Source organism: Bubalus kerabau, chromosome 4 (assembly GCF_029407905.1).
Source record: "Bubalus kerabau isolate K-KA32 ecotype Philippines breed swamp buffalo chromosome 4, PCC_UOA_SB_1v2, whole genome shotgun sequence".
NCBI classification, from domain to species: domain Eukaryota; kingdom Metazoa; phylum Chordata; class Mammalia; order Artiodactyla; family Bovidae; genus Bubalus; species Bubalus kerabau.
The window spans coordinates 59,670,151-59,696,018 of NC_073627.1; the positions used below are offsets into that span (position 1 = coordinate 59,670,151).

At 40.7% G+C, this 25,868-nt stretch overlaps 1 protein-coding gene across 6 annotated transcripts in view; it reads right to left on the minus strand.

Annotated features, from left to right (window-relative positions):
• Positions 1 to 332: 332 nt before the first annotated feature.
• The window catches only part of TOM1L1 (target of myb1 like 1 membrane trafficking protein), a 62,362-nt gene continuing 36,826 nt past the window's right edge, over positions 333 to 25,868 (minus strand). For 4 of the 6 annotated variants that reach the window (XM_055577595.1, XM_055577594.1, XM_055577597.1 and 1 more), the window contains 9 exons: positions 21,599 to 21,732; positions 17,261 to 17,321; positions 16,756 to 16,873; positions 15,177 to 15,273; positions 7,609 to 7,660; positions 5,867 to 5,972; positions 5,193 to 5,274; positions 1,533 to 1,597; positions 333 to 952 (listed from right to left, as the gene is read on the minus strand). In XM_055577595.1, coding sequence (XP_055433570.1) covers positions 1,534 to 1,597; positions 5,193 to 5,274; positions 5,867 to 5,972; positions 7,609 to 7,660; positions 15,177 to 15,273; positions 16,756 to 16,873; positions 17,261 to 17,321; positions 21,599 to 21,732 — 714 coding nt within the window. In that variant the 3' untranslated portion in view covers positions 333 to 952; position 1,533. Of the gene's footprint in view, positions 953 to 1,532; positions 1,598 to 5,192; positions 5,275 to 5,866; positions 5,973 to 7,608; positions 7,661 to 15,176; positions 15,274 to 16,755; positions 16,874 to 17,260; positions 17,322 to 21,598; positions 21,733 to 25,868 lie in introns of those variants that run through there. The other 2 variants (XR_008713249.1, XR_008713248.1) reach the window with 2 other exon arrangements.

The window sequence follows — 25,868 nt, forward strand, 5'->3', positions numbered from 1 at the left end:
TATTTCCCCTTTAAAATCTAGGGCTATTTTACATTCAGAGTACTAAATAAGTACTTTGAAAGTCTGCTACCATGAAATTTAAATAAAATGCATTAAGTATATCTAGTAGGCTTCCAGCATTTCTTGTGATAATTCCAAGTCCCCAGATTTTAAATTGTAAGTGGGATTGTGAGGATTTACTAACATTAGAAGTTCTTCTGAAAAAAAAAAGAAAAAGTTCTTGAACTGTTTTAATAGTAATTCATTTGTCATTATAATTTGTGACAAAGGAAAGTACAAGTTATCCTGAATGTTTTCCAATAGACTTTCTTCCAGAAAGACAAAAACAACCATTTAGTGTTATAAAGAATTGTATTTAAAGGCAACCAATGTAGAATCCAGTGACCTCTTGAGGGTAAACCTGAAATACAGTTGAACTACAATCATCAAAGCTTTCACAACTTATAATTCTAAATAAGAGTGTTATTTATAAAGAAGTGCAAATTGACTTTTACATTCAACTTTAGGTAAATAAAGGCACTCAAGTATTCTTCCTGAATAATACAGTTTTTCCATATCAGGCTTTCACTTATTAACAGTTATTTTGTACTGAAACAGTCTTCATCTACTCTTACCCCATCTCTTGTGATGATTATAAATGTAGGAAGGCCTGTGAAAACATAAGGTGCTACATTTAACCTGGTTGGCCTCAGTACCATGAATTTTTGTTCTGCCTAAGTTTTAAGGGAATATATGTTACAACCAAGTTCTTCTGAGATAAAGCTTAAGCTGCTGTCAGGAACCCAACTGTGACTCTTCTGTTTAAACCTCATTAATGCAGAGGAAAAATGTTCCACTGTGATTTTGATGTTTTGGAAGTTAGCTAACTTGTGGGTCTCAAAGCTGGACAGGGTCCACCTTTTGGAAAACTGGCATCCACAGTGCTGCTAGTGAACTGGTCATCCATTTCCACCTGGAATAAAAAGAAGAGTCAGTTATCTCCATCCTTTCCTCTCTTTCCCCAGTCCTTGATAACTAGACAGCCACAGTCAAGTAGAGGAAAGGTGGGAATGTACTACTTCCACAAGGGAAGTATGAAGGGAATAAATATGGTTAATAGGTTACTGGTGGCTGTGTGCATTTATTAGTAAATAAATGGAATGATTAGTAAAGCAACAGAATCCAGACCAACCTAGAATAACAATAAATGGGTTCTACCAGTCCCAGTCACCAAGTATTAACTGTACATAGAAGACAAATCTGATTCTATAGCTAAGAATCTTTTATTGATCAGCTGTTTTTGTTAGCATTAATATTTTTATACCATAAACCGATTTCTGCATTCCCAAGATTTATAATTTTTAGCTAACATGGTCACAAAGAATCTGTCTTGTTGATCATTACAATTTGAGTGACATAGGAACCTGTGTAATACTTCACTCATCAAAGTGTCAGACTGAGATGGCCCTTACAAAACATAAATAATAAATGTAGAAAATGCCAGTTACACTAACATCACGTGGGATGTAAGGTGTGTGAGTTGAAGTCTTTACCTCAACAATTACTGTGACTTTGAGCTCCTTTGTGGGGATGAACATCAATGTCTTCATAAATAGCTCTGAAACAAATAAGTCATCATGGTAAATTGATAAATATCATGGTTATAGATCAATTTCAATGTACTATTTTGGCTTTTAACTGCCATCATCTTAAAGCAAAAATCTGGTGCCATTTTAGGTGTTGAGGCTGTATCAGTAAATAAAAACAAAGGTCTCTGCCCTGAAGCTTACATTATAAAAACTACTTTAGATCCCAATGCTGCTGTTCCCGTGCATCTTACAAATATGTATCTTATATAACCATCATATAATTTAGTGAGAAATATGGCTCAAATTCAGACAGCTGGCTTTCTGCTTTAAAAAAAAAAAAAAAGCAAAAATTGTTCCGCTTTCCCTGGCTTAAACATTAAAAATTAATATTCGAGCTTATTTAACCACTGTCTTCTTTGTACTTTGTATATAGTCATTTTTCTGTGATAGTCTTCATTTGTCTTAACATATGTCTATAGATAGAAAATATCTATACCTACAAATATGGCATTAATATACACAGTACAGCAACACATGACTAAGAAAAAAAATCGCATAAAAATCAAAGCACTTTGAAGACATAATCGCTAACTTCAAGAAGTGCCAGCATGGTCCAGAAATTTTAATGTTTCTCTGTTTTGTCTTTCATTTTCCACAGAAGTATTTTAACCTCCTTCACGCTCCTCAAATCTCTGACGCCCCTCCTCTTGGTTGGAAAAACCTCATATCTTAACAAATTAAATGTCTTTACGTGGAAACCTGATGTTCCCATCACCAAATCTTCAAATCTGTTTTCATCTGCACCATCATCTACTTTTATGATCCTATCTATTAACCCCTGGCTTCTTAAACACTTCACTCAGTCTCCCTCCCTGAATCTTCAACCTCTCATTCTCTACTAAATCTTACCCCTCAGGATTCACAGATGTTCCAGCATTTCCCATTTTATAAAATAATACAGTCCTTTATCCCATGTCTACTTAATTGCGTCAGTAATACTCTAGCTGCCAGACCACTTTCCCCAAGTCCTTCGTGTTTTAAGTTTCTTTGTAAGCTGCCTGTGCACCATCTACTTCATCCCTTTTTAATGCACTGAGATTTGCCTCTGTCCCTGTCAACTTCTACTGAATCACTCATGATGATCTGTTACTTAGTCCATTATCTAGTGTTGAGTCCTTGTCTGTCTTCAGCGACGTTCATCACATTTGTGCACTCCCTTCTTTTTGTTTCCAAACTGTGATTTCCACATCTGGTGATAGGTTCCGTGTTGTTCTCTTTGTTCCTGACTTTTCCATTTCTCTCCCCAGTGCCTGCAACAGATTCCCAAACTTGTCACTACACTAAAAACTGCAGGTCTTAATTTGCATGTCACTTCTCAGGCTTTCTCTAACCCCCAATTAGTTCTTTCTGTTATATATTGTCAAGTCAATACCTTTCATACTATTAACACAAACTGCAAATACATGTTTGCCTGCTGATTTAATTTCTGCCTCCTTGTTAGATTTGCCCTCCATTAGGCTCAACGTTATAAATTAGGCACCAATCATTTTCCCTTGTACATAGTCAATTTTCAGTCATATGTCAAATGAGTGAATTGTGTATGTATATGTATGTATATTCGTAAGTACTATACTCTATGTTCTGCTGGAGTAGAAATTCTTAACCTGGGGTTCATGGAAAACCAGTGATGTGATAATCCCAGGACTTTTCATGTAAGATTTTATGCTTTCCTTAGGGAGAAGTTCCCTGGATCTCATGTAGCGTTTAAAGAGACTGAGACACCCTACCACCCAGAAAGGAAGAACTCTAGTGGTGGTGGTGGTTCTTCAGCCCTTAAGTCATGTCCGACCCTTTGTCACACCATGGACTGCAGCATGCCAGGCTTCCCTGTCCTCCAGTATCTTCCACAGTTTGCTCAAGTTCATATCCATTGAGTTGGTGATGCTATGTAACCATTTCATCCTCTCCTGCCTTCTTCTCCTGTCCTCAATCTTTCCCAGCATCAGGGTCTTTTCCAGTGAGTTGGCTCTTTGCATCAGGTGGCTAAAGTTTTGGAGCTTCAGCTTCAGCATCAGTCCTTCCGATGAATATTCAGGGTTGATTTCCTTTAGAATTGACTGGTTTGATCTCCTTGCAGTCCAAAGGACTCTCAAAAGTCTTCTCCAGCACCACAATCTGAAAGCGTCACGAGCTTTCAAAGTGGTAGGGAGTCCCAAAACTTCACCTCTCCAGCTTCTTGCTATGTCTTACCTTGAACATCTCCTACACCACCACAACTACTTACAACTATCTCATAATTAACTAGATTATAATAATCTGCTTCCTGTTTGCTTGGAGAAAACTGATTAAAAAAACATGCGTTCTTAGACACCATACCTAGTTTAACCAGTTTCTAATTCCTTAAACCACTACCATATTCAGTGATACTTTATCAAGCAGAATGAAAGTCTCACAATCCTGTTAGGAAAAAATATTTAATGAACTCCTAAGCTTATTGTAATAAGCCTGGGACTGCATAGTGGCTGCCTGTTTAAGATGAGACAGGTTCTGCAGGCCTGCTTCATTCACTTACAAATCATTACAAAACATCACTACACTGAGGGTGTGAACCAGGGGGTCAGGGTCAAAAACTCAAATGCCTGCACATGTCAAGCAGATCAGATGGAGGCATGCAGGGGCCTGTGAACTGAGACAGTGCAGCCCCACACTATTGCTAGCATGTACAAATGCAGGCCTGGCACTGTTGTATCAACAACCATCCAGAGGTTCAGACAGTTAGTGAAATATCCCATCTTTTAACTTGGCAATTAATTTTTATGTGCATATTTAAAATTCACATAGGTCAAACAAAACACAGTTGCAGGCAAGATACAGCCTGTAGGCTGCTAGTTTCTAAACAATCATTTCTGTAAAAATGCTTTAATCATTTTAAACAATTTTGGCAGTAACTTTCAGTTAGTCAAAATATATTAAAACTAATGAGCCTGTGTGCATGCTCAGTTGTGTCTGACTTTGTGACCCCATGGACTGTAGCTTGCCAGGCACCTCTGTCCATAATACTGGAGTGGGTTGCCATTTCCTACTCCACTGATGAGGCTACCATCCCATAAATATTTATATACACTTGACCAATATGAAATCACAAAATAATACTGCTTTAAGGATTCCAAGTTAAAAAGTAACTTTTAAATTAATAAGCATACTATTGTCACAGGTAGTGAAGATTAAAAACAAGTTCTTATGTAAGTTTTTTTCTGGCATTAGTCAACAACTAAAATATCCATCAACGTGGTACTTAAGAGTCATCAATCAGTGAATAGTGCCCTTCGCGAGCTGGAGAGAATCTGACTTTCTTCCAAGGCATCTATAAGGAAGACACTAATGCACATAATGGTTCTGCTTATTTCTGCAACCCCAGTGTTTTTATTTTCAAGTCACAAGGTCAAGAATGACAAGACCAACATTAAGAGCAACAACCACCACAAAATCTCATAAATCACTTTTATGTAAGGTCATTGATTTCTGCTAAGGCGTAAACAAAGTTAAATGTATAACCAAACCCTGTGAGCTCTGCTACCAAAGGGAACCAAGACAAAAAATATAATCATTTTGTAAATGACTTACTCTGTGGTGACAGCAGGAGCTAAGGGATCAAACTCCATTACTTCACAGTAATTGGGTGGCTGGAGATCGTTCTTTGTCATCCCTGTAGGCAACAAAAAGAAACACACATTGTGCTCTCTGACTTTGACCTCACACATAAGATCCTAAGGAACACCTGACAACCAGAAACAAGCACACTGGTGTCCCAGTGCTACTGCCCAGTAGAAGTCTACAGACACCCAGACTCGGACTAAAGGTTCATGCACCTCAGCACTCAGAATACAGTATTCAGTGCAACACAAGCATTTCCACAGTCTCCTCATGTCAGTCACGGGGCTTCCCTTGTGGCTCAGTGGTCAAGAATCCACTTGCCAATGCAGGAGATGTGCCTGGATCAGAAAGATCCCCGGAGAAAGGCATGGCAACCCATGTCAATATTCTTGCCTGGGAAATCCCCTGGAGAGAGGAACCCAACAGTCCATGGAGTTGCAGAGTCAGATGTGACTTAGTGATAAATGACAACAACAGTCATAATGAAATCTGCCTTAAATTTACCTCATGTAGCTTAAAAATACAAATGCACTCTATAATTTCTTCTCTCTGCATATCTGTCTTTAGTCACCAATAAATCTCTAGCAGACCCATCTATTCTCATAAGTTTCCTTATTTGGTGCAGATAATAAGGTCTTAAGTACCTGGATGATTGCTGGGCAGAGGTGGCAGTCTCTGGTTTGATGGTGTTGCTGGAACGGTCTGTAGGCTAACTGGCTGCAGTAATACTGAATTTGAATGTTCCAGAAACTGAAGAGAGCAAAGCACACGTTCAAATAAACATTCTAAGCTTTTACGATTTTGATTCCTAGCCTTCCAAGTGGCACTATCCCAAGAACTATATATTCTTAATCAGATAAGAATTACTAATGATTAACTATTATTTTAGTTTTTAAGGTAATATCCCCTTATAAAACCTACTGCTTTTCTGTCTGGTTTCATGCCCCCTGCACCTTAATTCCCATATAAAATGTAAACTAAAATATATTGCTTAAAAAAACCCCCAAAACCAGGAATGTATGGCTCAGTCCAGAGTCTCCTGTCCCACACTGAATATAAAACCTTGGCCTCAAAGAGGCAAAACCATTAAGTACAAAAAAGCGTATCTGTCAGACCTGGTCAAGAGAATGCCTCACCACTGGGGACGCGGAGCAGAGCCCTGTGGGCCCTGTGATTATCTGAGGGGACACGGGTCATATGCTCTGAAGCAGGCAGAGCCAGTGCAGCTGAAGCAGAGTAAGGCAAGGGAGGGGGCCGGACGTACAGCTGGAGAGGCAATGGGAGAGGTCAGAGCGGCTTCTCAGGCTTTTATCGAGTAAAGTGGAGTCAGAAAACCACAGGTGGCATTACAGCAAATGAGTAACATAAACTTTATTTTTAAAAAAGATTTGTTCTGGTTTCTGTTTGGAGAACAGATTGTACGATGGGGTGGGGGTGGAGAGGGAGATGGAGGCTGGAACAGCAGCCCTGTGGGAAGCCACTGCGGTACCCATCTGATGTAGCTTACGCTGGGACATAAAGGGGAGGTGGGAAGAAGTGGCTGGATAACAGATATATTTTGAAAGCAAAGGTAAAATGGTAAAGGTCAAGCACAGTTTCCCAAGGTTTTTGACCTGAACAACAGAAACAGTGGTCATTTACAGAATGGGGAAGATGGCCGAAGGAGCAAATCAGGAGCTGAGGCTGAAAGAAAGCAAGGGGAGATGTGAAGTGGAAGGTGGAAATGTGAGCTCTGCACGTGGGGAAGGGGTATGGACTGGAAACAACTTGTAAGTGCTCAGAGTCTGAATGGTATTTCTTGATACGAGACCAAAAGACCAGAGAGGAAAGAATGTGGGCAGAGAAATCTGAGGCCTGACTCCCGGGGTCTCCAACACTGAGAGGCTGGTAGAGGAGAAGAGGTCAGCAAAGGGATGCAGAAGAGAGCAGCGGGAGAGCCTGAAGGGCGCGGTGTCGGAAAGCGCGTGTGCAGACGGGAGGAGGTGCCAGGTCTCAGCTGCTGCTGATCAGGCAGGATGAGCGCTGAGCACTGCAGGACTAGTCAGTCATCGGGAGGTCTCTGGTGACCTTGACAAGAGCTCAGCCCGTGAGGCGGCTGAGAGGAGAACTTGCCTGAAGTCCATCAGATGATGGGAGGAAAGAGAGCGCAGATAGCAAACAGAAAGCGTTCCAAGGGAATTCTGTTCCTTTACTATCTTTCTAATGGAAGTGAGACTATACTTATCTTAAATGATTAAAGAGGCAACAAGGAAAAGCCCTAACAAGGGCTTCATTAACACCTTATGAAGAAATTTTGAGCAGAACGTGAGAATTAAGGACTGGGAGCTCCATTTTGGCATGATAATCTGCTCCCTGGGCACTGCCCGAGAAGGCCTTCATTACTTACACTCTCGTATGTATGACTTGAGGCGAGGTTTTGGCTGGTCCTTTGGGCAAACCTAGGATAGTGTGATAATAGAGCATGATTACCCTACAGTGAGAACACAGTGCACAAAGATGACCTTCCTGGTCTAAAAGCAATACCCACAATGCACCTTCAGACTGCACAGAAGTATTAATTGTATAGAACAACTGCCAGTGGTGTTGGTGCCCACCAGGTCATAATGCCCAAACGCCAAAGAGAATGAGGACAAAGCACTGGTGCTGAGCAGCGGCAGCCCGAGACCCTGGAGCGCACTCTATCGGTCACAGCAGAGCCTTCAGTCTCCGCATGACAGCAGCTACTTCTAAAGGATGAAAGGCAAGGCAGAGTAGAGGTTAGGATGCAGGGACAGTTTGCAGTTGGAGTAAACACATTTGCCCTGTCTCTTTCACCAAATGCAACTATAAAATCTGGACAGAAGGCATGGGGCAAATATCTGAGAACTGCAAGGTAAATACTAATTACAGGCTAATTGGGAAAGAAGACTAGAATTGGAGTATCAATGACTTGTTGGTGAACTTACCATGTTCTGACCCCCTGGGTATTTCCGAACTGGCATGCAGTGCAGCCTAAAGCCCACCCCGACAGGGAGGACACACAGCTCCAGGAGAAGACGCTCATTCTCACTCAAGGAGCAGGAAGGGAAACCCCAGTGCCCAGAGTGTGCAGGGCAAGCCTCGTCCCTTTCTTCCTCTTCCTTCTCTCACTCCACTCCCCGGGCAATCCCAAGGCGGCCGCAGTGACAGCAGAGGCAACGGGGACCGACAGGGGCTTAAACCTCTGAGAGGCAACTTCTACTCTAAGAGGGGAACTGTGATCATCCCAAGAGGATGAGGCAAAACCTTGTTTCTTTTACCCTTTCTGTCCTGCCGTTTGGTCCCCAATACAAGCATAGTCAAGGAAATGCATGACACAGTAAATCTGCAGCTTTTTGACTGGAAAGACCAAAAAGAGAATCCCAGGAAAGCAAAGAATCAGGGAAATCACAAAGACAGAGGAATTCAGGACAATGACTTCAAAGTTGTTTATGAAATCCTGGGCTTACACCCTGATCTATGCATCCATGGCTGATTCCAATCAATGCCAAGTGAAAGTGAAGTCACTCAGTCATGTCCGACTCTGCGACCCCATGGACTGTAGCCTACCAGGCTCCTCCATCCATGGGATCTTCCAGGCAAGAATACTGGAGTAGGTTAAAGATGTTGAGAAATGAACACACAGCCTGCTGTCCAGACCTTACAGTGACAACTGGGTGGCAACGTGTGGGACGCATCTCAGTAACACTCAATGGCTTTGAACATGTAACTGACATCAGAACGAAAGCACACAGAAGGCAGGCTGAAACTGCAGCATAAACGTCACTGGGTTGTCTGCCTGCTAAAAGCAAAGTACCAACATTCAACACAGGACTTAGATAAGACCAAGTGCTTCATATCATTAAAAATGCTCAAGATACAACCCAAATCACTATGCATATGAAGAACTGAGAAAGTTTAAACTTGCAAGAGAAAAGACAGCAGTGCTTGATACCTATGAATAGAGGACACAAATGATGAAATTATCTCACAATTTTAAAGCAGCTTTTATACAAATGCTTCAACAAGAAACTGTGAACACTTGAAAAAAAAAAAATTCAACAGAAGTTCCCAGCAAAGAAACACAATAAATAAGAGTCAAATGGTAATTTTAGAATTAAAAAATACAATTAACTGAAATTTTAAAAAATACAGAATAAGCATGAGCTAAATAGCAAAATGGAGATGACAGGAAATCGAGTGAGAAAAGCCACGAACAGAACCCTATGGGTCTATGAGACGACAACAGACCCAACGGGGTCGTCCAAAGTCCCAGAGGGGGAGCGAAGTATGTAGTATTGAAAAGCATATTTGAAGAAATAAAGGCTGAAAACTTCACAAATTTGGTGACAGAAAAATCCACAGATTCAAGAAGTTCAGTGTAATAAGCTGAATGGACGTTCCCAGAGAGTTATGTCCTTGTCCTAATTTCTGGAATCTATGACTGTCACGTTATTTGGAAAAAGAGTCTTTGCAGATATAATTAAGGATACTGAGATGATGTTTGAGTGGGCACTAAATCCAACGATATATGACCCTAAAATAGAAAAATGGGGATCTGGGGAGGGACTTGAGAAGCACGGGGGAGAAGGCAATGTGAAGATGGAGAAAGAAAGCGAAGTGTGTGGCCACAAGACACAGAAGTAAAGGAGTGCCTATGCTCCTCAGAACGTGGAGGAGGGGAAGAATGACTTCTCCCCTCAGAGTCCTGGGAGGAGACGCCTTGCTTCCTTTCAGACCTCTAGTCTCCAAAACTCTAAGAAGCTGAGTTCCATTACCCAGTTTCTGGTAATGTTTTTGTGATAGCCACAGGAAACAAATACACTCAGCGAAACAAAGACAGCCATACTTAGACATATCATAATCAAACTGTTTAAAAGTAGAAAAAAATAAAAGTTCTTGAAAGCACAGATAGAAAGAAGTAACACGGAGTCAACACAGAACAAGAATTTGAATGAATATTAGATTTCTCATTAGAAGCCATTTAGGCCAGAAGACACTGGAGCAGTGTTTAAAAACTGCTAGAAGAAAAGAACCGTCAGCCCAGAATCTTATATCCAATAAGAGTATCCTTCAGGAACAAAAATGAAAATGAAATACTCACATAAAATATACTAAGAAACCTTTACTGCCATCAGATCTTCTCTAAAATAATGCTAAAAGAAATTCTTCAGAGACAAGAGAAACTGTACCAGAGGAAAATGAAAGGAAAGCAACAGGAATGGTAAATATTAGGTAAATATGACAGACTACCTATTTACCTAATATTTACCATTCCTGTTGCTTTCCTTTCAGTTTCCTCTGGTAAATATGACAGACTATGGAGAAGGCAATGACACCCCACTCCAGTACTCTTGCCTGGAAAATCCCATGGACAGAGGAGCCTGGTAGGCTGTAGTTCATGGGGTCGCTAAGAGTCGGACACGACTGAGTGACTTCACTTTCACTTTTCACTTTCCTGCATTGGAGAAGGAAATGGCAACCCACTCCAGTGTTCTTGCCTGGAAGAACGGGGGAGCCTGGTGGGCTGCCGTCTATGGGATCGCACAGAGTTGGACACGACTGAAGTGACTTAGCAGCAGCAACATGACAGACTATTCTACTCTTCCTGAGTCTTTAAAATTTATTTAAGGGCTGCAAGTAAAAACTGTATTATGAAAAAATTGTAAAATAATTTTTCATTGTCTGGTAGTGGTTTTTTAACATATATATACATAATATATACCATAACTATCATATAAAGGGGAGAGCTGTATGATAATAAAATTTCTATATTTCACTTCAAATGGGAAAATACTGGTTTTAAATACACGAAAAAAATTGCAGTTCCTAGAGCAACCAGTCCTCCCCTCCCCATATATAAACTGTACAAAAATATAGTATCATAATAAAATGGATATCAAAAACATCCAAAGAGCCCAAAGTATGAAGGAAAGAGGAAACAGAAAAAACAAAACACAACCAAAAAAACAGCAAAGGAAACAAACAGAAAAGTGAATCACACAATAGTGGTCCTAATCCAAACATATTGAATATAAACCATGTAAGCAGACCAATTAAAGACAGATATTATGAGAGTATATAAAAACGTATGACCCAACCATAAGTTATCTGCAAGACACTCACTTCAAATAGTTAAAAGTAAAAAGTTAGAAAAAGATATACCATACAAATATAATCAAAAGAAAGTTAGAGTGGCTTTGATTACAATCATAGTAAACATCAAGGTAAAGACAATTACAAAGGATAAAGAGGGACATTACATAATGATAAAAAGAGTCAATTCTCCAAGAAGACAACAATACTGAATGCAAATGCACTGAAAGAGCTTCAAAATACATGAAACAAACAATTTTACATAACCTTTCCAGAAATATCACATACCATATGACTCTTCAGACCCTATTGTCAAAAAGACCAACTGTAATGACAGAACAGACTGGTGGCTGCTGAGGGTTGGGGGTGGGGGGTGACTATAAAGGACTAGCATAAGGAAGTTTTTTTGGATAATGAACTATTCTATATTCAGAGTGTGGGGATGGTTACATGCATCTATATATATGTTAGAAAAAACACAGAGCTCTGCAGCGAACAAAAAAAGGGTCAATTTTACCATATGGAAATTGTAAAAATAAAATTAGAGTGAAAAGAAAAAAAAGAGAGAGCAGGTATTGAAATCAGATTCACTTGAACTTGAATCCTCCTTCTGCACTGGTTGGACAACCTTTGTTTGGCAAGCTGATATTTCTCAGTCTTGGTTTCCTCACCAGTACAGTGAGTGTTGGGGGTACCTACCTCAGAGCACTGCAAGGAGCACTAGAGTAAGGAACCAGAGAGCATTTCTTATTCTTAGCCTGCTGCCCGATACTAAGTAGGCTATAAATATGACTTTATCCTATCATCATCACTGCTTTTCAGGAATCGGTCCATTATGAGAAATTCCATCACTCATTTGTTCTGTGATAAATTGTACTGCAAACAAGAGAGGGGTGGGAAAACCTTAAGACTGCCAGATATTTTGACAGCTGATTGCACCTCTTATAATCTTTGGGCTTCCCAAGTGGCTCAGATGGTAAAGAATCTGCCTGCAATGTGGGAGAACCAGGTTCGATCCCTGGATCAGGAAGACCCTCTGAAGAAGGGCATGGCAACCCATTCCAGTATTCTTGCCTGGAGAATTTAATGGACAGGGGAGCCTGGCAGGCTACAGTCCATGGGGTTGCAAAGAGTTGGTCACGACTGAGCAACTTTCACTTTTTTCTACAAGTAATCTTTTGCACATGATTCAACTCAGATTGATGCCTTAGGTAACTTTAGTGCTTCAATTTCCAACACTATAAAAAACCGGACTAGTGATAGTTTCACTCAGGTATGTTTTCAAAAAGTAGAAAAAATACGTTCAAAAGACATTGTCTAGAAAACAAAACAGATGTCACCCATTATCTTTCATTCCAGTGAATTCTAAGAACTATTATAATTATTTTGATATCTGGATCTTGGGTAGACAATCAAAATAAAGTTTCTAATGATCACCTGATCACTGTTTTATGGTTCCCCAGAGACTCTTTTTAAAACTAAAGATTCCTGCTATTGAATCAGAGTTTCTGGGGTCTAGCCCTTTTACTTTTTAATAGTCACTCAAGTGATTTTTATGCACCTTGAAGTATGAGATCCATGAAACCACGCAGCTATTAGCTAGGATTTGATCTTTGTGTGGTTTTATACATGTTTTTTTTGTAATGGGATTTCATTTATATGGTCAATCTTTCCCAACAAGATTTTCAGGATAAAGGAAAATAGAATCAGCTACTTCAGACCACATGATTTACTAAGCAACTTCACTTGAGTTCTGCCTCCAACATTTCAACAATTACTTGCACCACAGAAGTCAATACCAGAAGGCGTCAAGTTCAAGGACTGACCCAACCTGGAAGTTCAAACGATAGCACGTGAATCTTTTCTTTCTCTCTTCTCCCCTTACACACTTTTCCCCCTCTTTTTCTCCCTAGGTTGATTCTCCTTTCTCTTCTCCTCCCTCTGGCGCCTCTTTTTAACACAGAAAAGTGAGTGAAAAATACCTAAGTCCAATGACATAAAAATACAGCCAAGATATGCTGTTGTATGAAAAACAAAAGAAAGTTTTGAAATAGTACATACAGTTTGCTGCCCTTCATTTAATAAAGGAGAAAAATAACTCATATTCCTATTTACATAAAGACCCTTTGGAAGGATAAATAAGAAACTAACAGAGGGGTTCCCTGGGTGGAAGCAGGTATGACCCAAGGGAAGGAACAGGCAGGATAGGAGTGGGGTAAGATCGAGTATTGTCCTTGTACATCTTTTTATACTGCTTTGATATCTGAAACATGGAGGTGTATTGCCTATTATCTGAAATACATATATTTAAAAGGGAAAAAAAGAATATAGGCCTTGACGGAAGACAAATCTAACTTCTGCTTATTTTCTTTGCTATTTATCTACTCCATCCTGCCTCCTCTTAACCTTAGGTTAAGGTTTCTCAGTCACTTTTCTATGCTTTGTTTAGGTTCTTCTGCATTTTTCTTATATTTCTTTATGCAAAGAGAGGCAAATATTAGCATATATTATTTCCCACTTTCTTACACAAATGCAAAAGAGTATATACACAGTGCTTTGCAGCTTTTCTTACTTAATAAGAAATACACTTGTGATTGTCCCTCGTGTAGAGGGCCTACTTTTTTTCCCCAGCAGCATAATACAGTGTGTAGATGTTTATTTAATTATTCTCCAAACTGAAGGGTATTTGAGTTGTTTCCAATTATCTATTGCACAAATGTTGTCAAGAACAACTGACTTTATTTTGCATAAGTGAGCATAAATACCTAGAAGTGAGACTGCAAGTCCAAAGGTACATTTATAATTTTAAATACATTTATAATTTTAACAGAAATTGCCATGTGCCCCCTAATAAGAACCGCACAATTTTGTTATAGTATTTGTCTCTCCACAGTCAACAAAGCACGTTAACAAACATGCAGACTTATGCCAATCTGTGAGGTTAAAAAATAGTCTTATTGCGTTTTAACTTATACTTCTGTAACTGTAAGTAAGGCTGAGCATCACTGAGCAAAAATATGTTTTTAGGCCCATTTGTATTTCTTTTTTGGTAAACTATCAGTTCACCAGACCTGCTAGTTAATTGGCATATGAACTTGGGTAAGTTCTATTCCCTAAATCTCAGGCTTTTTTCCTATAAAATGGGAATAATGATAACAGGACTGATTCAAGTACTGCTGCAAGGATTAAATGAAATAAAAACAGCTCAGCAAAGTGTCTCCCACATAGCGAGTGCTCTGCAATCTGTGTGGCCATTTCTGTTCCCCTCACTGTCAATACAGTTTTCCTACCTCCTGATACCACGAAAAAAAAACAAACAGAGAAACAGGATTTATTGAATGCTTATTATGTAGAGAGTACTATCCTAGGAGGTACATGTAGCATTTCACAGAATCTTTTTAAGAATCCTACAGAGGATTCTTGGAAGAAAAATGAAGGCTCATGCTGGATAAGTTTCTCATTCAAGGTCACACAGCTACTAAGAAATAGTACTGAAAGTCTAAATCAGTTATGTCAGATCCTTAGCGAAAATGAATGCATTAGTTGCTCAGTCATGTCTGACTCTTTTTAACCCCATGGACTGTAGTCTGCCAGGCTTCTCTGTCCATGGAATTCTCCAGGCAAGAATACTGGAGTGCGTTACCATGCCCTCCTCCAGGGGATCTTCCTCACCCAGGGATTGAACCTGGGTCTCCTGCATCGCAGGTGGATGCTTTACCATCTGAGCAACCAGGAGCAGTACTGAAATTCTGTATCAGTTATGTCAGATTCCCAAGTACTCCACCTTTTCTATTATGTCATGTTTTCTTAAATATGAGGAATGAGATTGAATTAATTCTGAAGTATTACTGACATACTTACAGAGGTGTTTCTGTATTTTCCAAGGCTAGCAGATCCACCTGTGTATTAAGACTGGGTTTGAAGTTGTTTGGTACAACTGGACTCAGAGAGCTGAAATCTAGAACACAAAATGTACTTGTTCAGCTTTAAAACATTCTGTCCATCAGTTCTGTTGGATTTTCCATTGCCACCATCAAATGAAAGATATTGAGCTTAGTTTTATCACCATAAAATCATGGTATCTCCTCAAATAAAAATTAAAAAACATTTATGGCAACTTGAGAGAGAGAAATTCTCTGTCATAAAAAGAAGATGCTGTGAAGGTAACAATTATTATATTGGGTTTTCTAAAATCCCAGGCTGACTCAGAATGGAAGGGATTTTATGTCTTTTCCTGTGAAGCACAAAAGTAAAAAGTGTGGTATACAAAGTTCTACTCTCACCTCTCCAAACTCTTAAGTTTCCATAATCATGAGATACCCCAAAGAGAATAATTATTTCTCCCCCTCTGAAAACACTGATAAAAACTTGAAAACTCTTCTATATAATAGATTCCAAACATCCCACTGGTCTAAGCAAGCAGCCAACATTTTAGAAATGGAGGAAGGGAGGAAGTTATAAGGAAACCACAAATTGAATAATGCTAAATATTTTGATTCTAAAAAAATCTTGCTAACATAAATGGCAAACAAACTCATTTTAACTTGGCAGAAAATTCTGGATTTCAGGATTTTTCTTTATGTTTGGTGGTAGTTTAGTCATTAAGTTGTGTCCGACTCTTGCGAACCCATGGACTGAAGCCCGCCAGGCTCCTCTGTCCATGGGATCCTCCAGGCAAGAATACTGGAGTGGGTTGCCATTTCCTTCTCCAGGGGATATTTCCATTCCAGGGATCGAACCCAGGTCTCCTGCGTTGCAGGCAGATTCTTTACCAACTGAGCTACGAGGGAAGCCCCCATTTTACTTTGTAATTTACCAAAACTCTTTGGGAAGGATAATAGGAAGTAACAAATAAATTAGACAAATAGCTAACTCTAAGCCTACAGTGCAACATCATCCTTTACTTTCACAAAAATCCACTAATGCGACTCACTTAGTAGGAAAGTCTCAAGAGTTGGGTGGCTAAGAAGTAACAGAACTGGATTGGTGCGTTTCAACTTGGACTTCTCTGACTCAAAAGTCTGTGATTTATCCTCTACATTTCACCTCATGAGGCCTCATAACTCCTGATTTTCTCTATCTGTATCAAATATTCCCTTACCTGATGCTGTAGTATGGCAGAGAAACCCAAAGATAATAGTGAATGGGTTCAGAGTACGTCTAAATGTTGGCCATGGAGTTGAACAAGCTCTGTAAGTAGGCCAGGCGAATTCCAAGCCAGTGGGATGGGTTTCAAGGACCTCCTTCCCTAGACACATCCCATTCCTGTACTGGGTACAACCTAACCACTGGCCAAGAAGTAATTACATCTCCTGATACAGTTCTCTGATACTCAAATTGACTTCAGTCCTTCTCAAGTTGCATTTAATCAAGAAACCAAGGAGAACTGTTTCACATCAAGCTCTTCTGCTGGCCTGAAAAGACCCACGTGCTTATTTACTTAAGTCTGAAAGTTGAGCATTCAGGGTGCTGACTTCTCCCAGGGTGGTCCTAGGCGTCGGAAGGCTGGGACTCAGGTCAAGGAGATCTGAGGATGGGGCAGAAGGTTCACTGGTAGTCTGAAAACAAAACAAACAAAAACACAATTTAGAAAAACCTGCATCAGGCAGTTTATCAGGGCTTTGTCCCCAGAGACTTTCCTTTGGAAAAAGGAAGGTCTTATTTTGGAGGTATCCTCGGAGGGAATCCTCCATTCCACTGGCAGCACTAGGAGTAGTCCCGTCTCACCACTAACATGGCTTCCCTGCTCATTAGAGAGTCTTCTCATGAGCTCTCACCAACAACTCAGTACGTCATTACGGCAAATACTCTGCACTATTAAAACATTCCAAACTGTTAATGCATATTTCTTCTTTTTTAAGACTTGTTTTAGGTAAGCTTTGCTCCTTACCATGCAATTCGTAAAATTTTCAATTGTTTATTTTATAACATTTCTATTTACTTACATTGGCACCTTCCCTCTGGCTCTTATGTTGCTCTAAAATCCTTTGTTGGTTTCGAGTAAACCTGTTTAAATTAACAAAATGCAAGTATTTAAAAGAAAACATATGAAAATGCTGTAATATTTAACAAATTATTAATATGCAACTATTCACCAACTTCATCCATAATCAATTCCCAATAAAGCACTTTAATAACTTTTTCCCAGTTCTATGAGAAAATGGACAAATATTATAAACACTAATAATTCAATCACCAAATTTTATGGTCTCTATTAACATTATGTATTTCCTTGTACTATTTTTTTTTCTGTAAGTTAATCTATTTTAAACTTTATTGAAATTATATTTACATAATTCAGTATCATAATTCCATTATGTTGACATCATTTTTCTAGTTATTCAGAAATACAACGTTTAGTTGTTGTATCTTTTGCCTTATGAATATATCAGAAAGTGAAAGTGAAGTCACTCAATCGTGTCCAACTCTTTGTGACCCCATAGCCTGTAGCCTACCTTAGACTGTAGCCTACAGGCTTCTCCATCCATGGGATTTTTCAGGCAAGAGTACCAGAGTGGATTGCCATTTCCTTCTCCAGGGGATCTTCCCAACCCAGGGATCGAACCTGGGTCTCCTGCATTGCAGGCAGATGCTTAACCCTCTGAGCCACCAGGGAAGCCCATGAATATATCACATACTTAAAAATTCTCCTTATTCCCAAATATGCTTCCAATTTTGCCAAAATTGTCAAAAGTTACCATTCTACATAAAATTCACATACAGTTAACATATTTTCATTGTTTAATCTTCATTTTTATAAGATGCTTGGCACCCAAAAATATTGACCTTTTACAACTTTGTTTTAATTTTACACTGTTCCTACTTTACTGTGGGTAAAGAAGGAGCAGTGAAACAAATCAATAAGAGAACAGGTTTGAAAGAATAGTGAAGTTGAAAGCAGAAATTCAAAGTACAAGGGTTAGCTTTATTACTGAGTAGTTATAAGACCATACATTCGGCCTTCAGTTGTCCAACTACTCACAGAGAATAGTAATGTTTGAGCCATTTCCTCAGAAAGCTATTTTAAACAGCAAGATACAGGAAGATAGGTAATATATGGATGTGGACATGCTTTGCAAACTAAAAGCTGCTTTAGAAACACATCATATTACTATTATGACACATCAATTCCATGAACCTATACACTTTAAAGTCTAAAAGCTTACACTGAATTAGAATATGGCTTAGATTTCAGGATTTTCCCTGTTCTAACACACAGGCTTTTCTTCCATTTACTAATGGCACTGGCTTCTTACGTGCTAACTTCTTACGTGCAAGGTATGACCAACCCTCACAAACCAAGCCTTGAGTAACAAATTTCTGTTTCCTTATTTGCACAACTATTCTCTGGATGTAACGAGTGGAAACTTCTGGAGATTCTGGAACAGAATGAGTGTATTTTGCCTGTGGGGATGGATGTGAATCTTTAAGGAACAGAGGGCAGACGTTGGTAAGCAGAATCATCCCCCTACCAAGACATCCACATAGTAAATCAATGGAACAGTGAGTATGCCAGATTAGAGGGCACATGGACTGAAGCTTGCTAGTGAGCAGACTTTAACTGGGAGATTGTCCTGGACTATTTAGATAAGCCCAGAGTAATCAGGAAGGCCCTTAAATGTGGACAGGGAGACAGAAGAAGGAAGCAAGAGGGATACAACGTGAGAAGGACTCAGCCAGACAATGCCGGCTTTGAAAACGGAGGAAAGAGGTCAGGAGCCAGGGAAGATGGCATCAACTGCACGCTGCAGGGATACGATTCTCCTCTAAAGCCTCCAAGAAGAAACAAAGTCCTGGTTCAAAGCGCATTCAGAAAAAGCTGTTCACAGAAGTAACCCACTCTCCTAGCATCAAGACCAAACACACAAACATTCCTCCTCAGAAGAAGCTTTTTGTAAGTGGTCTTATGGTTTGCAATAATAGAACTCTTCAAAATGAAAACCAGGAGTCGGCACCCAACTGAAAACCATATGGTTTTCCTTAGACATCTTCCTACTTAGAAAGATTTACACCAAAGCAAACGAAGGGTGAGGACCGTGAGAAGCTGCTGAGGGAAAGCGAACATGGTCGCGGGGCTCACGTCTGCCTCTGGGCGCCCCGTCACATCTGTGCAGAACGGCTGCTCGTTCTCACAGTGAGACACAGGGGAAACTTGTTTCACAGCTGTGCATCTACTTCCCTGATTCTCTTGGTTCATTCATGATCAGCGGGGGAAAAGTCCAGACCATAATTTAGAAGATTCAGTGGGACAAGAAGAGGAGGAGGACAAGAAATTAACAAATTAACGAGCTAGCACCAGCTAGCTGCTTTCATCTACATTATCACATTTAATTCTCAAAAACAAACACAGTAAACAAGCCCTTTCCAAACAGTAGTAGTAGTCCCTTTAACAAAAAGGGGAAAACCCAAGTCTTAAAAAGTCAAGCAATCGGTCCTGAATGAACAGCAGAGTTTGAAGCCGGGCCTGTTTACCTCTTTCCCTTAGTCACACGGGTCCCCTTCTCCATCAGCTGGTGGGAGACAGGGCCACTAACTCCAGAAAGGCTCAGCAAAAACGGTTCCCCTAAGGGCGTCTTGAAATGTTACTTTGAGGAAAAGCTCTGGAATTCAGTGAGTAGGGGCCACATAAGGGAAAACTGTCCTACCCAATGCCAGTACAGTCCCTATTCCAAACAAAGATCTAGAAGCAGTTTGGGGATCTTTAGCGGACCAGGAAGGCCTAGGGATAGGTTTGCAAAGAGCCTAGGAGACTTGCCTGAAGCTGTGTTTGTACTCAGCACTTTACACGAAGACTGAGGAGAAAGCCACCTCAGTCAAAGCAGCTGCCCTGCCTGCCCCTCCCTGGGAATGGGTCCTGGCACGGCCCCCTCACCACCGCCCCCCGGCCCAGGCCCGCTGTGCCCTGGCCTGCTCCCGATGCTGCCAGTGCCTCCCCCACCGTCCTCAGCTCAGACGGGACTTCTGCACAGAAGCTTCCCTGCCTTCTGACATGCACCAGGTCTGGCTGTTAGTCTCAGCAAACAGACCTCTAATCAGTTCATCTATCCCACTTTCCAAGCATGTGTATGCGTGTGTGTAAATATATATATATATATATATATATATTATTGAAGATGCTTTCCTGACTATAGGCTTGACTATAGATTACAATAGATTATAACACTATTATTTTGATGAATACATAAATGACTTGGAAACAAACATCTAACAAGTGAACTATGAGAGAATGGACTGTTAAGAAGCTATTAAAAATAATGGTTTAGCCAAAGCATTTAAGAACATAGGGTATACAAATACAGTGAAGAAAATCAAAGAGAAACAAAAGGATATGTTCTTTATATAATCATGACTATAAAACAAGTTTAGAAAAGAACTAAAATGTTAGAAACCTGTATCCACAGGTTCTTTATCTGTGGATTCCACATCCAAGGATTTAACCAACCTCAAACTGAATATATTTGAAAAAGAAAAAAAAAAAAAAACTCAGAAAGTTCTAAAAATGAAACTTGAATTTGCCATGCATCAGCAACTATTTACATAGCATTTACATTGTATTTACAACTATTTACATAGCATTTACATTTATTAGGTATTATAAGTAATCCAGAGATGATTTAAAGTATACAGGAGGATGTACATTAAAGTGTACATGTAACCTATGCATTGGTTACATTTTAAAACTACACCATTTTACATAAAGGACTAGAGAATCTGTAGATTTTGGTGTTGCTGGGGGCATGGGTTCCTGGAATCAATCCCCTACAGATATGGACGGAAGACTGTATTTAAAATTTTTGCCTTCATTCTTTTCTGAATGGAATTAAAAAAAAAAGTTCATGTTCATATACAGATTACCCTCACTGCTCTGATTTTGTCTAGACTATCTTCTTCTTCTCTTCTCACTACCATTTCCATGTGGTTCTCCACCTCAAACTTAGGGTAAACCTCACTTTCATGACAATGCTCAGCTTGTACCACTGGTCTGTCTGAGAGCCAATGATGTGCACAGTGCAGACATCTGGTGACTCAGATCCAGGCTCTGTTCACAGGTCAGCGTGTGAACACAGCTTACACCACCCACAAATGCCTCTCGCACGGCCCAGGTCACACTCATCCCCGCAAGCCGTATCACACATTCCTGGAAGAGCAGGACCAAAATTTCCTGCCTTGGGAGGCAGGCACGTGTGTCCAAACGTGTTCTTAATCTTTCTGAGCGTCCACCGGCAGGCACTCTGAGAACACGGAGCCCTGGAGGACAGTCAGAGAGGGTGCCCACTACTCACCTCTCACACCCAAGGATGGCATTATTCAAATCCTCGTTCACTTGAATCAGCTCAGCAGTGACGTCTTCATTCTCCACCACCACAAGCAGGTCCATGATCCTCTCCTGCATCTCCCGACCCGTCTTATAAAGTTTCTGTCAAAGAAGGAGAGAGATTTCTTCTTCCATGCTAAAAACCAACTCATTTGCCCTTCTGAATGACTGCAACCAAGGCTTCCCTGGTGGCTCAGACAGTAAAGAATCTGCCGGCAATACTGGAGACCCAGGTTCAATCCCTGGGTCAGGAAGATCCTCGGGAGAATGGAATGGCTACCCACTCCAGTATTCTTACCTGGAGGATCCCATGGAGAAAGAAGCTACAATCCATGAGGTTGCAAGGAGTTGGATATGACTGAGCGATTAACCCTTTCCCTTTCATACTATTGTGACCACTTCCACATGAGTCACCTATGGGAGATTACCAAAGTATGTAACTATGGACAGCTCATCCTTTCTCTATCAGAAAGACATCAGAACAATATTTTCCTCTAAAAATCAAAATAGGGATCATAAAGACAATAATGTATTATACACTGCTGTAACACTGGACTAGAAATTAGAACTGGTGTATAGGAATTCTAGGTTTGTGGCTTATTAGCTATGCTGTGGCAGGAAAAATAATCACTTGCTTTCTAAATCTCAGTTTACTTACTTGATAAGTGAAAAATACACTACTTGTACACACATCTACCTTAAGGGGTGACATAAAAATCAAATGAGATGTGTATAATGAGGAACTCTATAAAGCATAAAACATAAAGTGCTATTGTTATTTGTGGTAATGGAATAAAGAAGCAGTTAAAATGCATTTACAGTGTATAATTTTCCTGTTATGTTTTACTTAAAGATGTAAAGTTTATAGTTACAACATTACATTCCAAGGTAAACTGGACCTGGATTAAAAAACTAGTCATCAATCCCATCTTTATTTAGATGGCCTGGAATCACTATTATACAAGATTCCACTCCCCAAACCAGCTTTTTCTCATAAGCATCAGAAGTACCTACAGCAGACTTACTGATTCAGAACTGCCAAAATTGAGAGTTTGGGAATTCACATCTTTTAATAAGCATCTCAGTGTTTCTCATGTACACTGATATTTGAAAACTGCTACCTTAAAACTGGGGGCTTCCCACGTGGCTCAGTGGTAAAGAATCTGCCTGCCAATAAAGGAGATGTAGGACACACGGGTTTGATCCCTGGGTTGGGAAGATCCCCTGGAGAATGAAATGGCAATCCACTCAGTATTCTTGTCTGGAAAATCCCATGGACAGAGGAGTCTGGTAGGCTACAGGCCGTGGGGTCACAAAGAGTCAGATGGGAATGAATAATTGAGCACACACACATCTTACAACTTTATTTCTCTTAGGCAAACCCTCAGTAAGCCTGAGGAGCATAAAACTGATACTAATGTTCCTTAAAATCCACCATGGCCAGAATTTGTCCATGTAATAGAACACTGCTGTCTGAGCCACCAGAGAAGGCCAACAGTACATCAGCATCAGGCAAAAACTCGGGGACATTCCCCTTTCACAATGAAAGCAGCAGAGCTGGCTAAATTGTAGCACTATTTATTACATTATCCAATCTCTTCCCTCATGAAAGACAGACCTGCTGAAAAACTTACAGTTTACAAAACCATTTAGCATCTCAAACAATCTATCACAAGAGTTCCAACAGGAAATCTCTAAATAAATCAAGCCACTACTAGCTGGCATTTAGGCTCAGAGGTAAAGGCTACCCCATCTCCACAGAATCTTAACAAAAATGTTAAGACAGGAGAGAAGGGAAAGGGGGAAAAAAAGTGAAACAGAGAGATGTAAGACTGGGTTTTCACACTCACATTGCACAACTAAAAAAACTGGCCACATTCCCAATGATGTGGTAACTGTCAGCAGCAGTGGACGAACTTTTTCTTAAAGGTTCAGATACCAAATAGTGTTTGCTTTGTTGACCACAAGGTCTGTGTGGCAACTACCCAACTCTGCCATGGTGCAAGCAACCAGGGACAATATGTAAACAGATGGCTGTGGCGGTATCCTCGTAAAACAGTCAGGTGGTGGCTGAGCGTGACTCACATACGGTCCCGTGGAAGAGAGCAAACGAAAAGACTTTAGACTCAGTGGACCTAAGGCCTCTCCCGTCTACATACCTGATACGGGGTCTGGTTAAAATTTAGCCTTGGTTTACTTTCTCATCTATAAAAACAAGGATAACCACCATCATGCAGGGTTGTTGTAAGGACAGAAAATGATGCGGTTGAAACCCCGCTGCGGGACTTCCTTGGTAGCACAGTGGATAAGAATCTGCCTGCCAACACAGGGAACATGGGTGCGATCCCTAGTCCACGAAGGTCCCACGTGCCACGGAGCTTCTAAGCCCATGCGCCACGACTATCGAAGCCCACACACCCGGAGCCTACGGCCCACTACAGGAGAAGGCACCTCCATGAGAAGCGTGTGCGCCGGGATGAAGTGTAACACCCCCCTCCTGCTGCAGCTAGACACCCAGCTCAGCCAGCTGAGCTGCTTCAAAGCAACAAAGACCCAGCTCAGCCAACAATAAATAAACAATTAAAAAAAAACAAACAAACAACACTCTGTCTGCAATACAGGGCAGTCAATGAATGTATTATGGATACCCAAGGAGGTATCACTAGCAGGTTAACTAGCTAATACGTTTCTGTAATACCTGTGCCACTACCTAGGACCCAGTATTAAACAAAGGAAAAAACTAAGAACAGCTTTTGCTGCAATGCCATGAGGAATGAGAACTTTTCCTCTTTCTGCATTAGCGTGCAGAATAGTTCATCTTCTTGCTCACTGGCAGCCTTGCTAGAACAATGTCATGATCAAGGAAATACAATGGCTGTCTGTGACAAAAATATAGAAATTGATTTGAAATGAATTTGCAGCCAACATCAATAGTCCCTCGTCATGGGAAGACCATCCCTTTGCCCTCTCAAGAGACAGATGGAATGGAGACATGAAAGGAACACCACATTTCTCAGCAGGTTTGCAAAGCAGAATCTGAAAAACTTCTTCAAAAGCCGGCCCACTCTGATCTTTGCAACTGATGTCTGTGTTGGAAGAAAGTCAAGCCACCTGGAAATGGTGCAGATCAAGCACCATGAACCAAAAGGACGGGTCAGAAACCCCCCATAGCAGGCTCTCCCAGGGCTCTGGATGTGGGGAGCCAGGGGGAGGGAGTCCAAACACAGAGGCACAGCTGCTGATCCAAGTGCCCGTCGCGGGGGCCCTGGGACTGCCTCACTTCGGGCCGTATCAAAGCAAAGGCAGGCTGCTAAGCCAAAGGGAATGTAACAATCATTTCAAAAGTCTCGGGAGTGAAACCAAAAGGAGCTCACCTAGAATCACCGCTTCTGACGTCCAGATGGCTCCCACTTTTCCACAGAGCACTTGGGAGTTAAGGAAGAAGATTCTGTCACACTTTAACTCCAAACGCAACTGCCCCACATCTACCAACACAGGGCAGCTCCGTAAAAAAAAGTAAAGTATCTGAACATATCCTTTGAGAAAGTAATAACGGGAAGAAAGGCGTTTGCTTGCAAGCCTTCCCTGGAAATAGCATGTCTAGCCCTACTGCCATCACACACCTCCTCTCTCCGGGCCGTCCCACCCAGAGAGCGAGACAGCCCAAGACGATGCCGGCCACCTGTGTCAGAGAGCCAGTCCAGCCTCACAGTGAGAAGGGAGCGCTACACTGCATGTGATGAAGCCTCAGGAAGACAAGGTTTGTACTCCAGCCCTATCATTGCTGCCACTGCCATGGACAGATCATCACCTTTCTAAATATGCGGCCTCCTTTGTAAAGGAAAGGGAGATGGCCCCAAAGGTATTGAAAGGGCCTTCCACTCTTAACACCTTACAAGTCTCTGAATGGGAAAGACAGTAAGAGTCATTAGAGCAGATGACTTTTTACCAGTTATTCTCACAGGACCAAATTTCAGATTCATATGATTTTAAACTTTTCTATTAAGTTAGAGTAAGACTTATTCTAGTTGTGCTTTTAAAATCTGGGCTCACTTTATTCTACAGAAGACTAAAACATTCTCTTCTTTCACTGTCCTACCAGGTCAAGGCAAAAACCAAAATGGGAGCTCAGCCACTCACGGGTAAGAGTAAGGTGATTCAGAGTTCATGCAAGAACAGAACATGTAACGACGTTTCATTGCTGTGACCAGAACAGATACTTTTAACTCATCACAAGG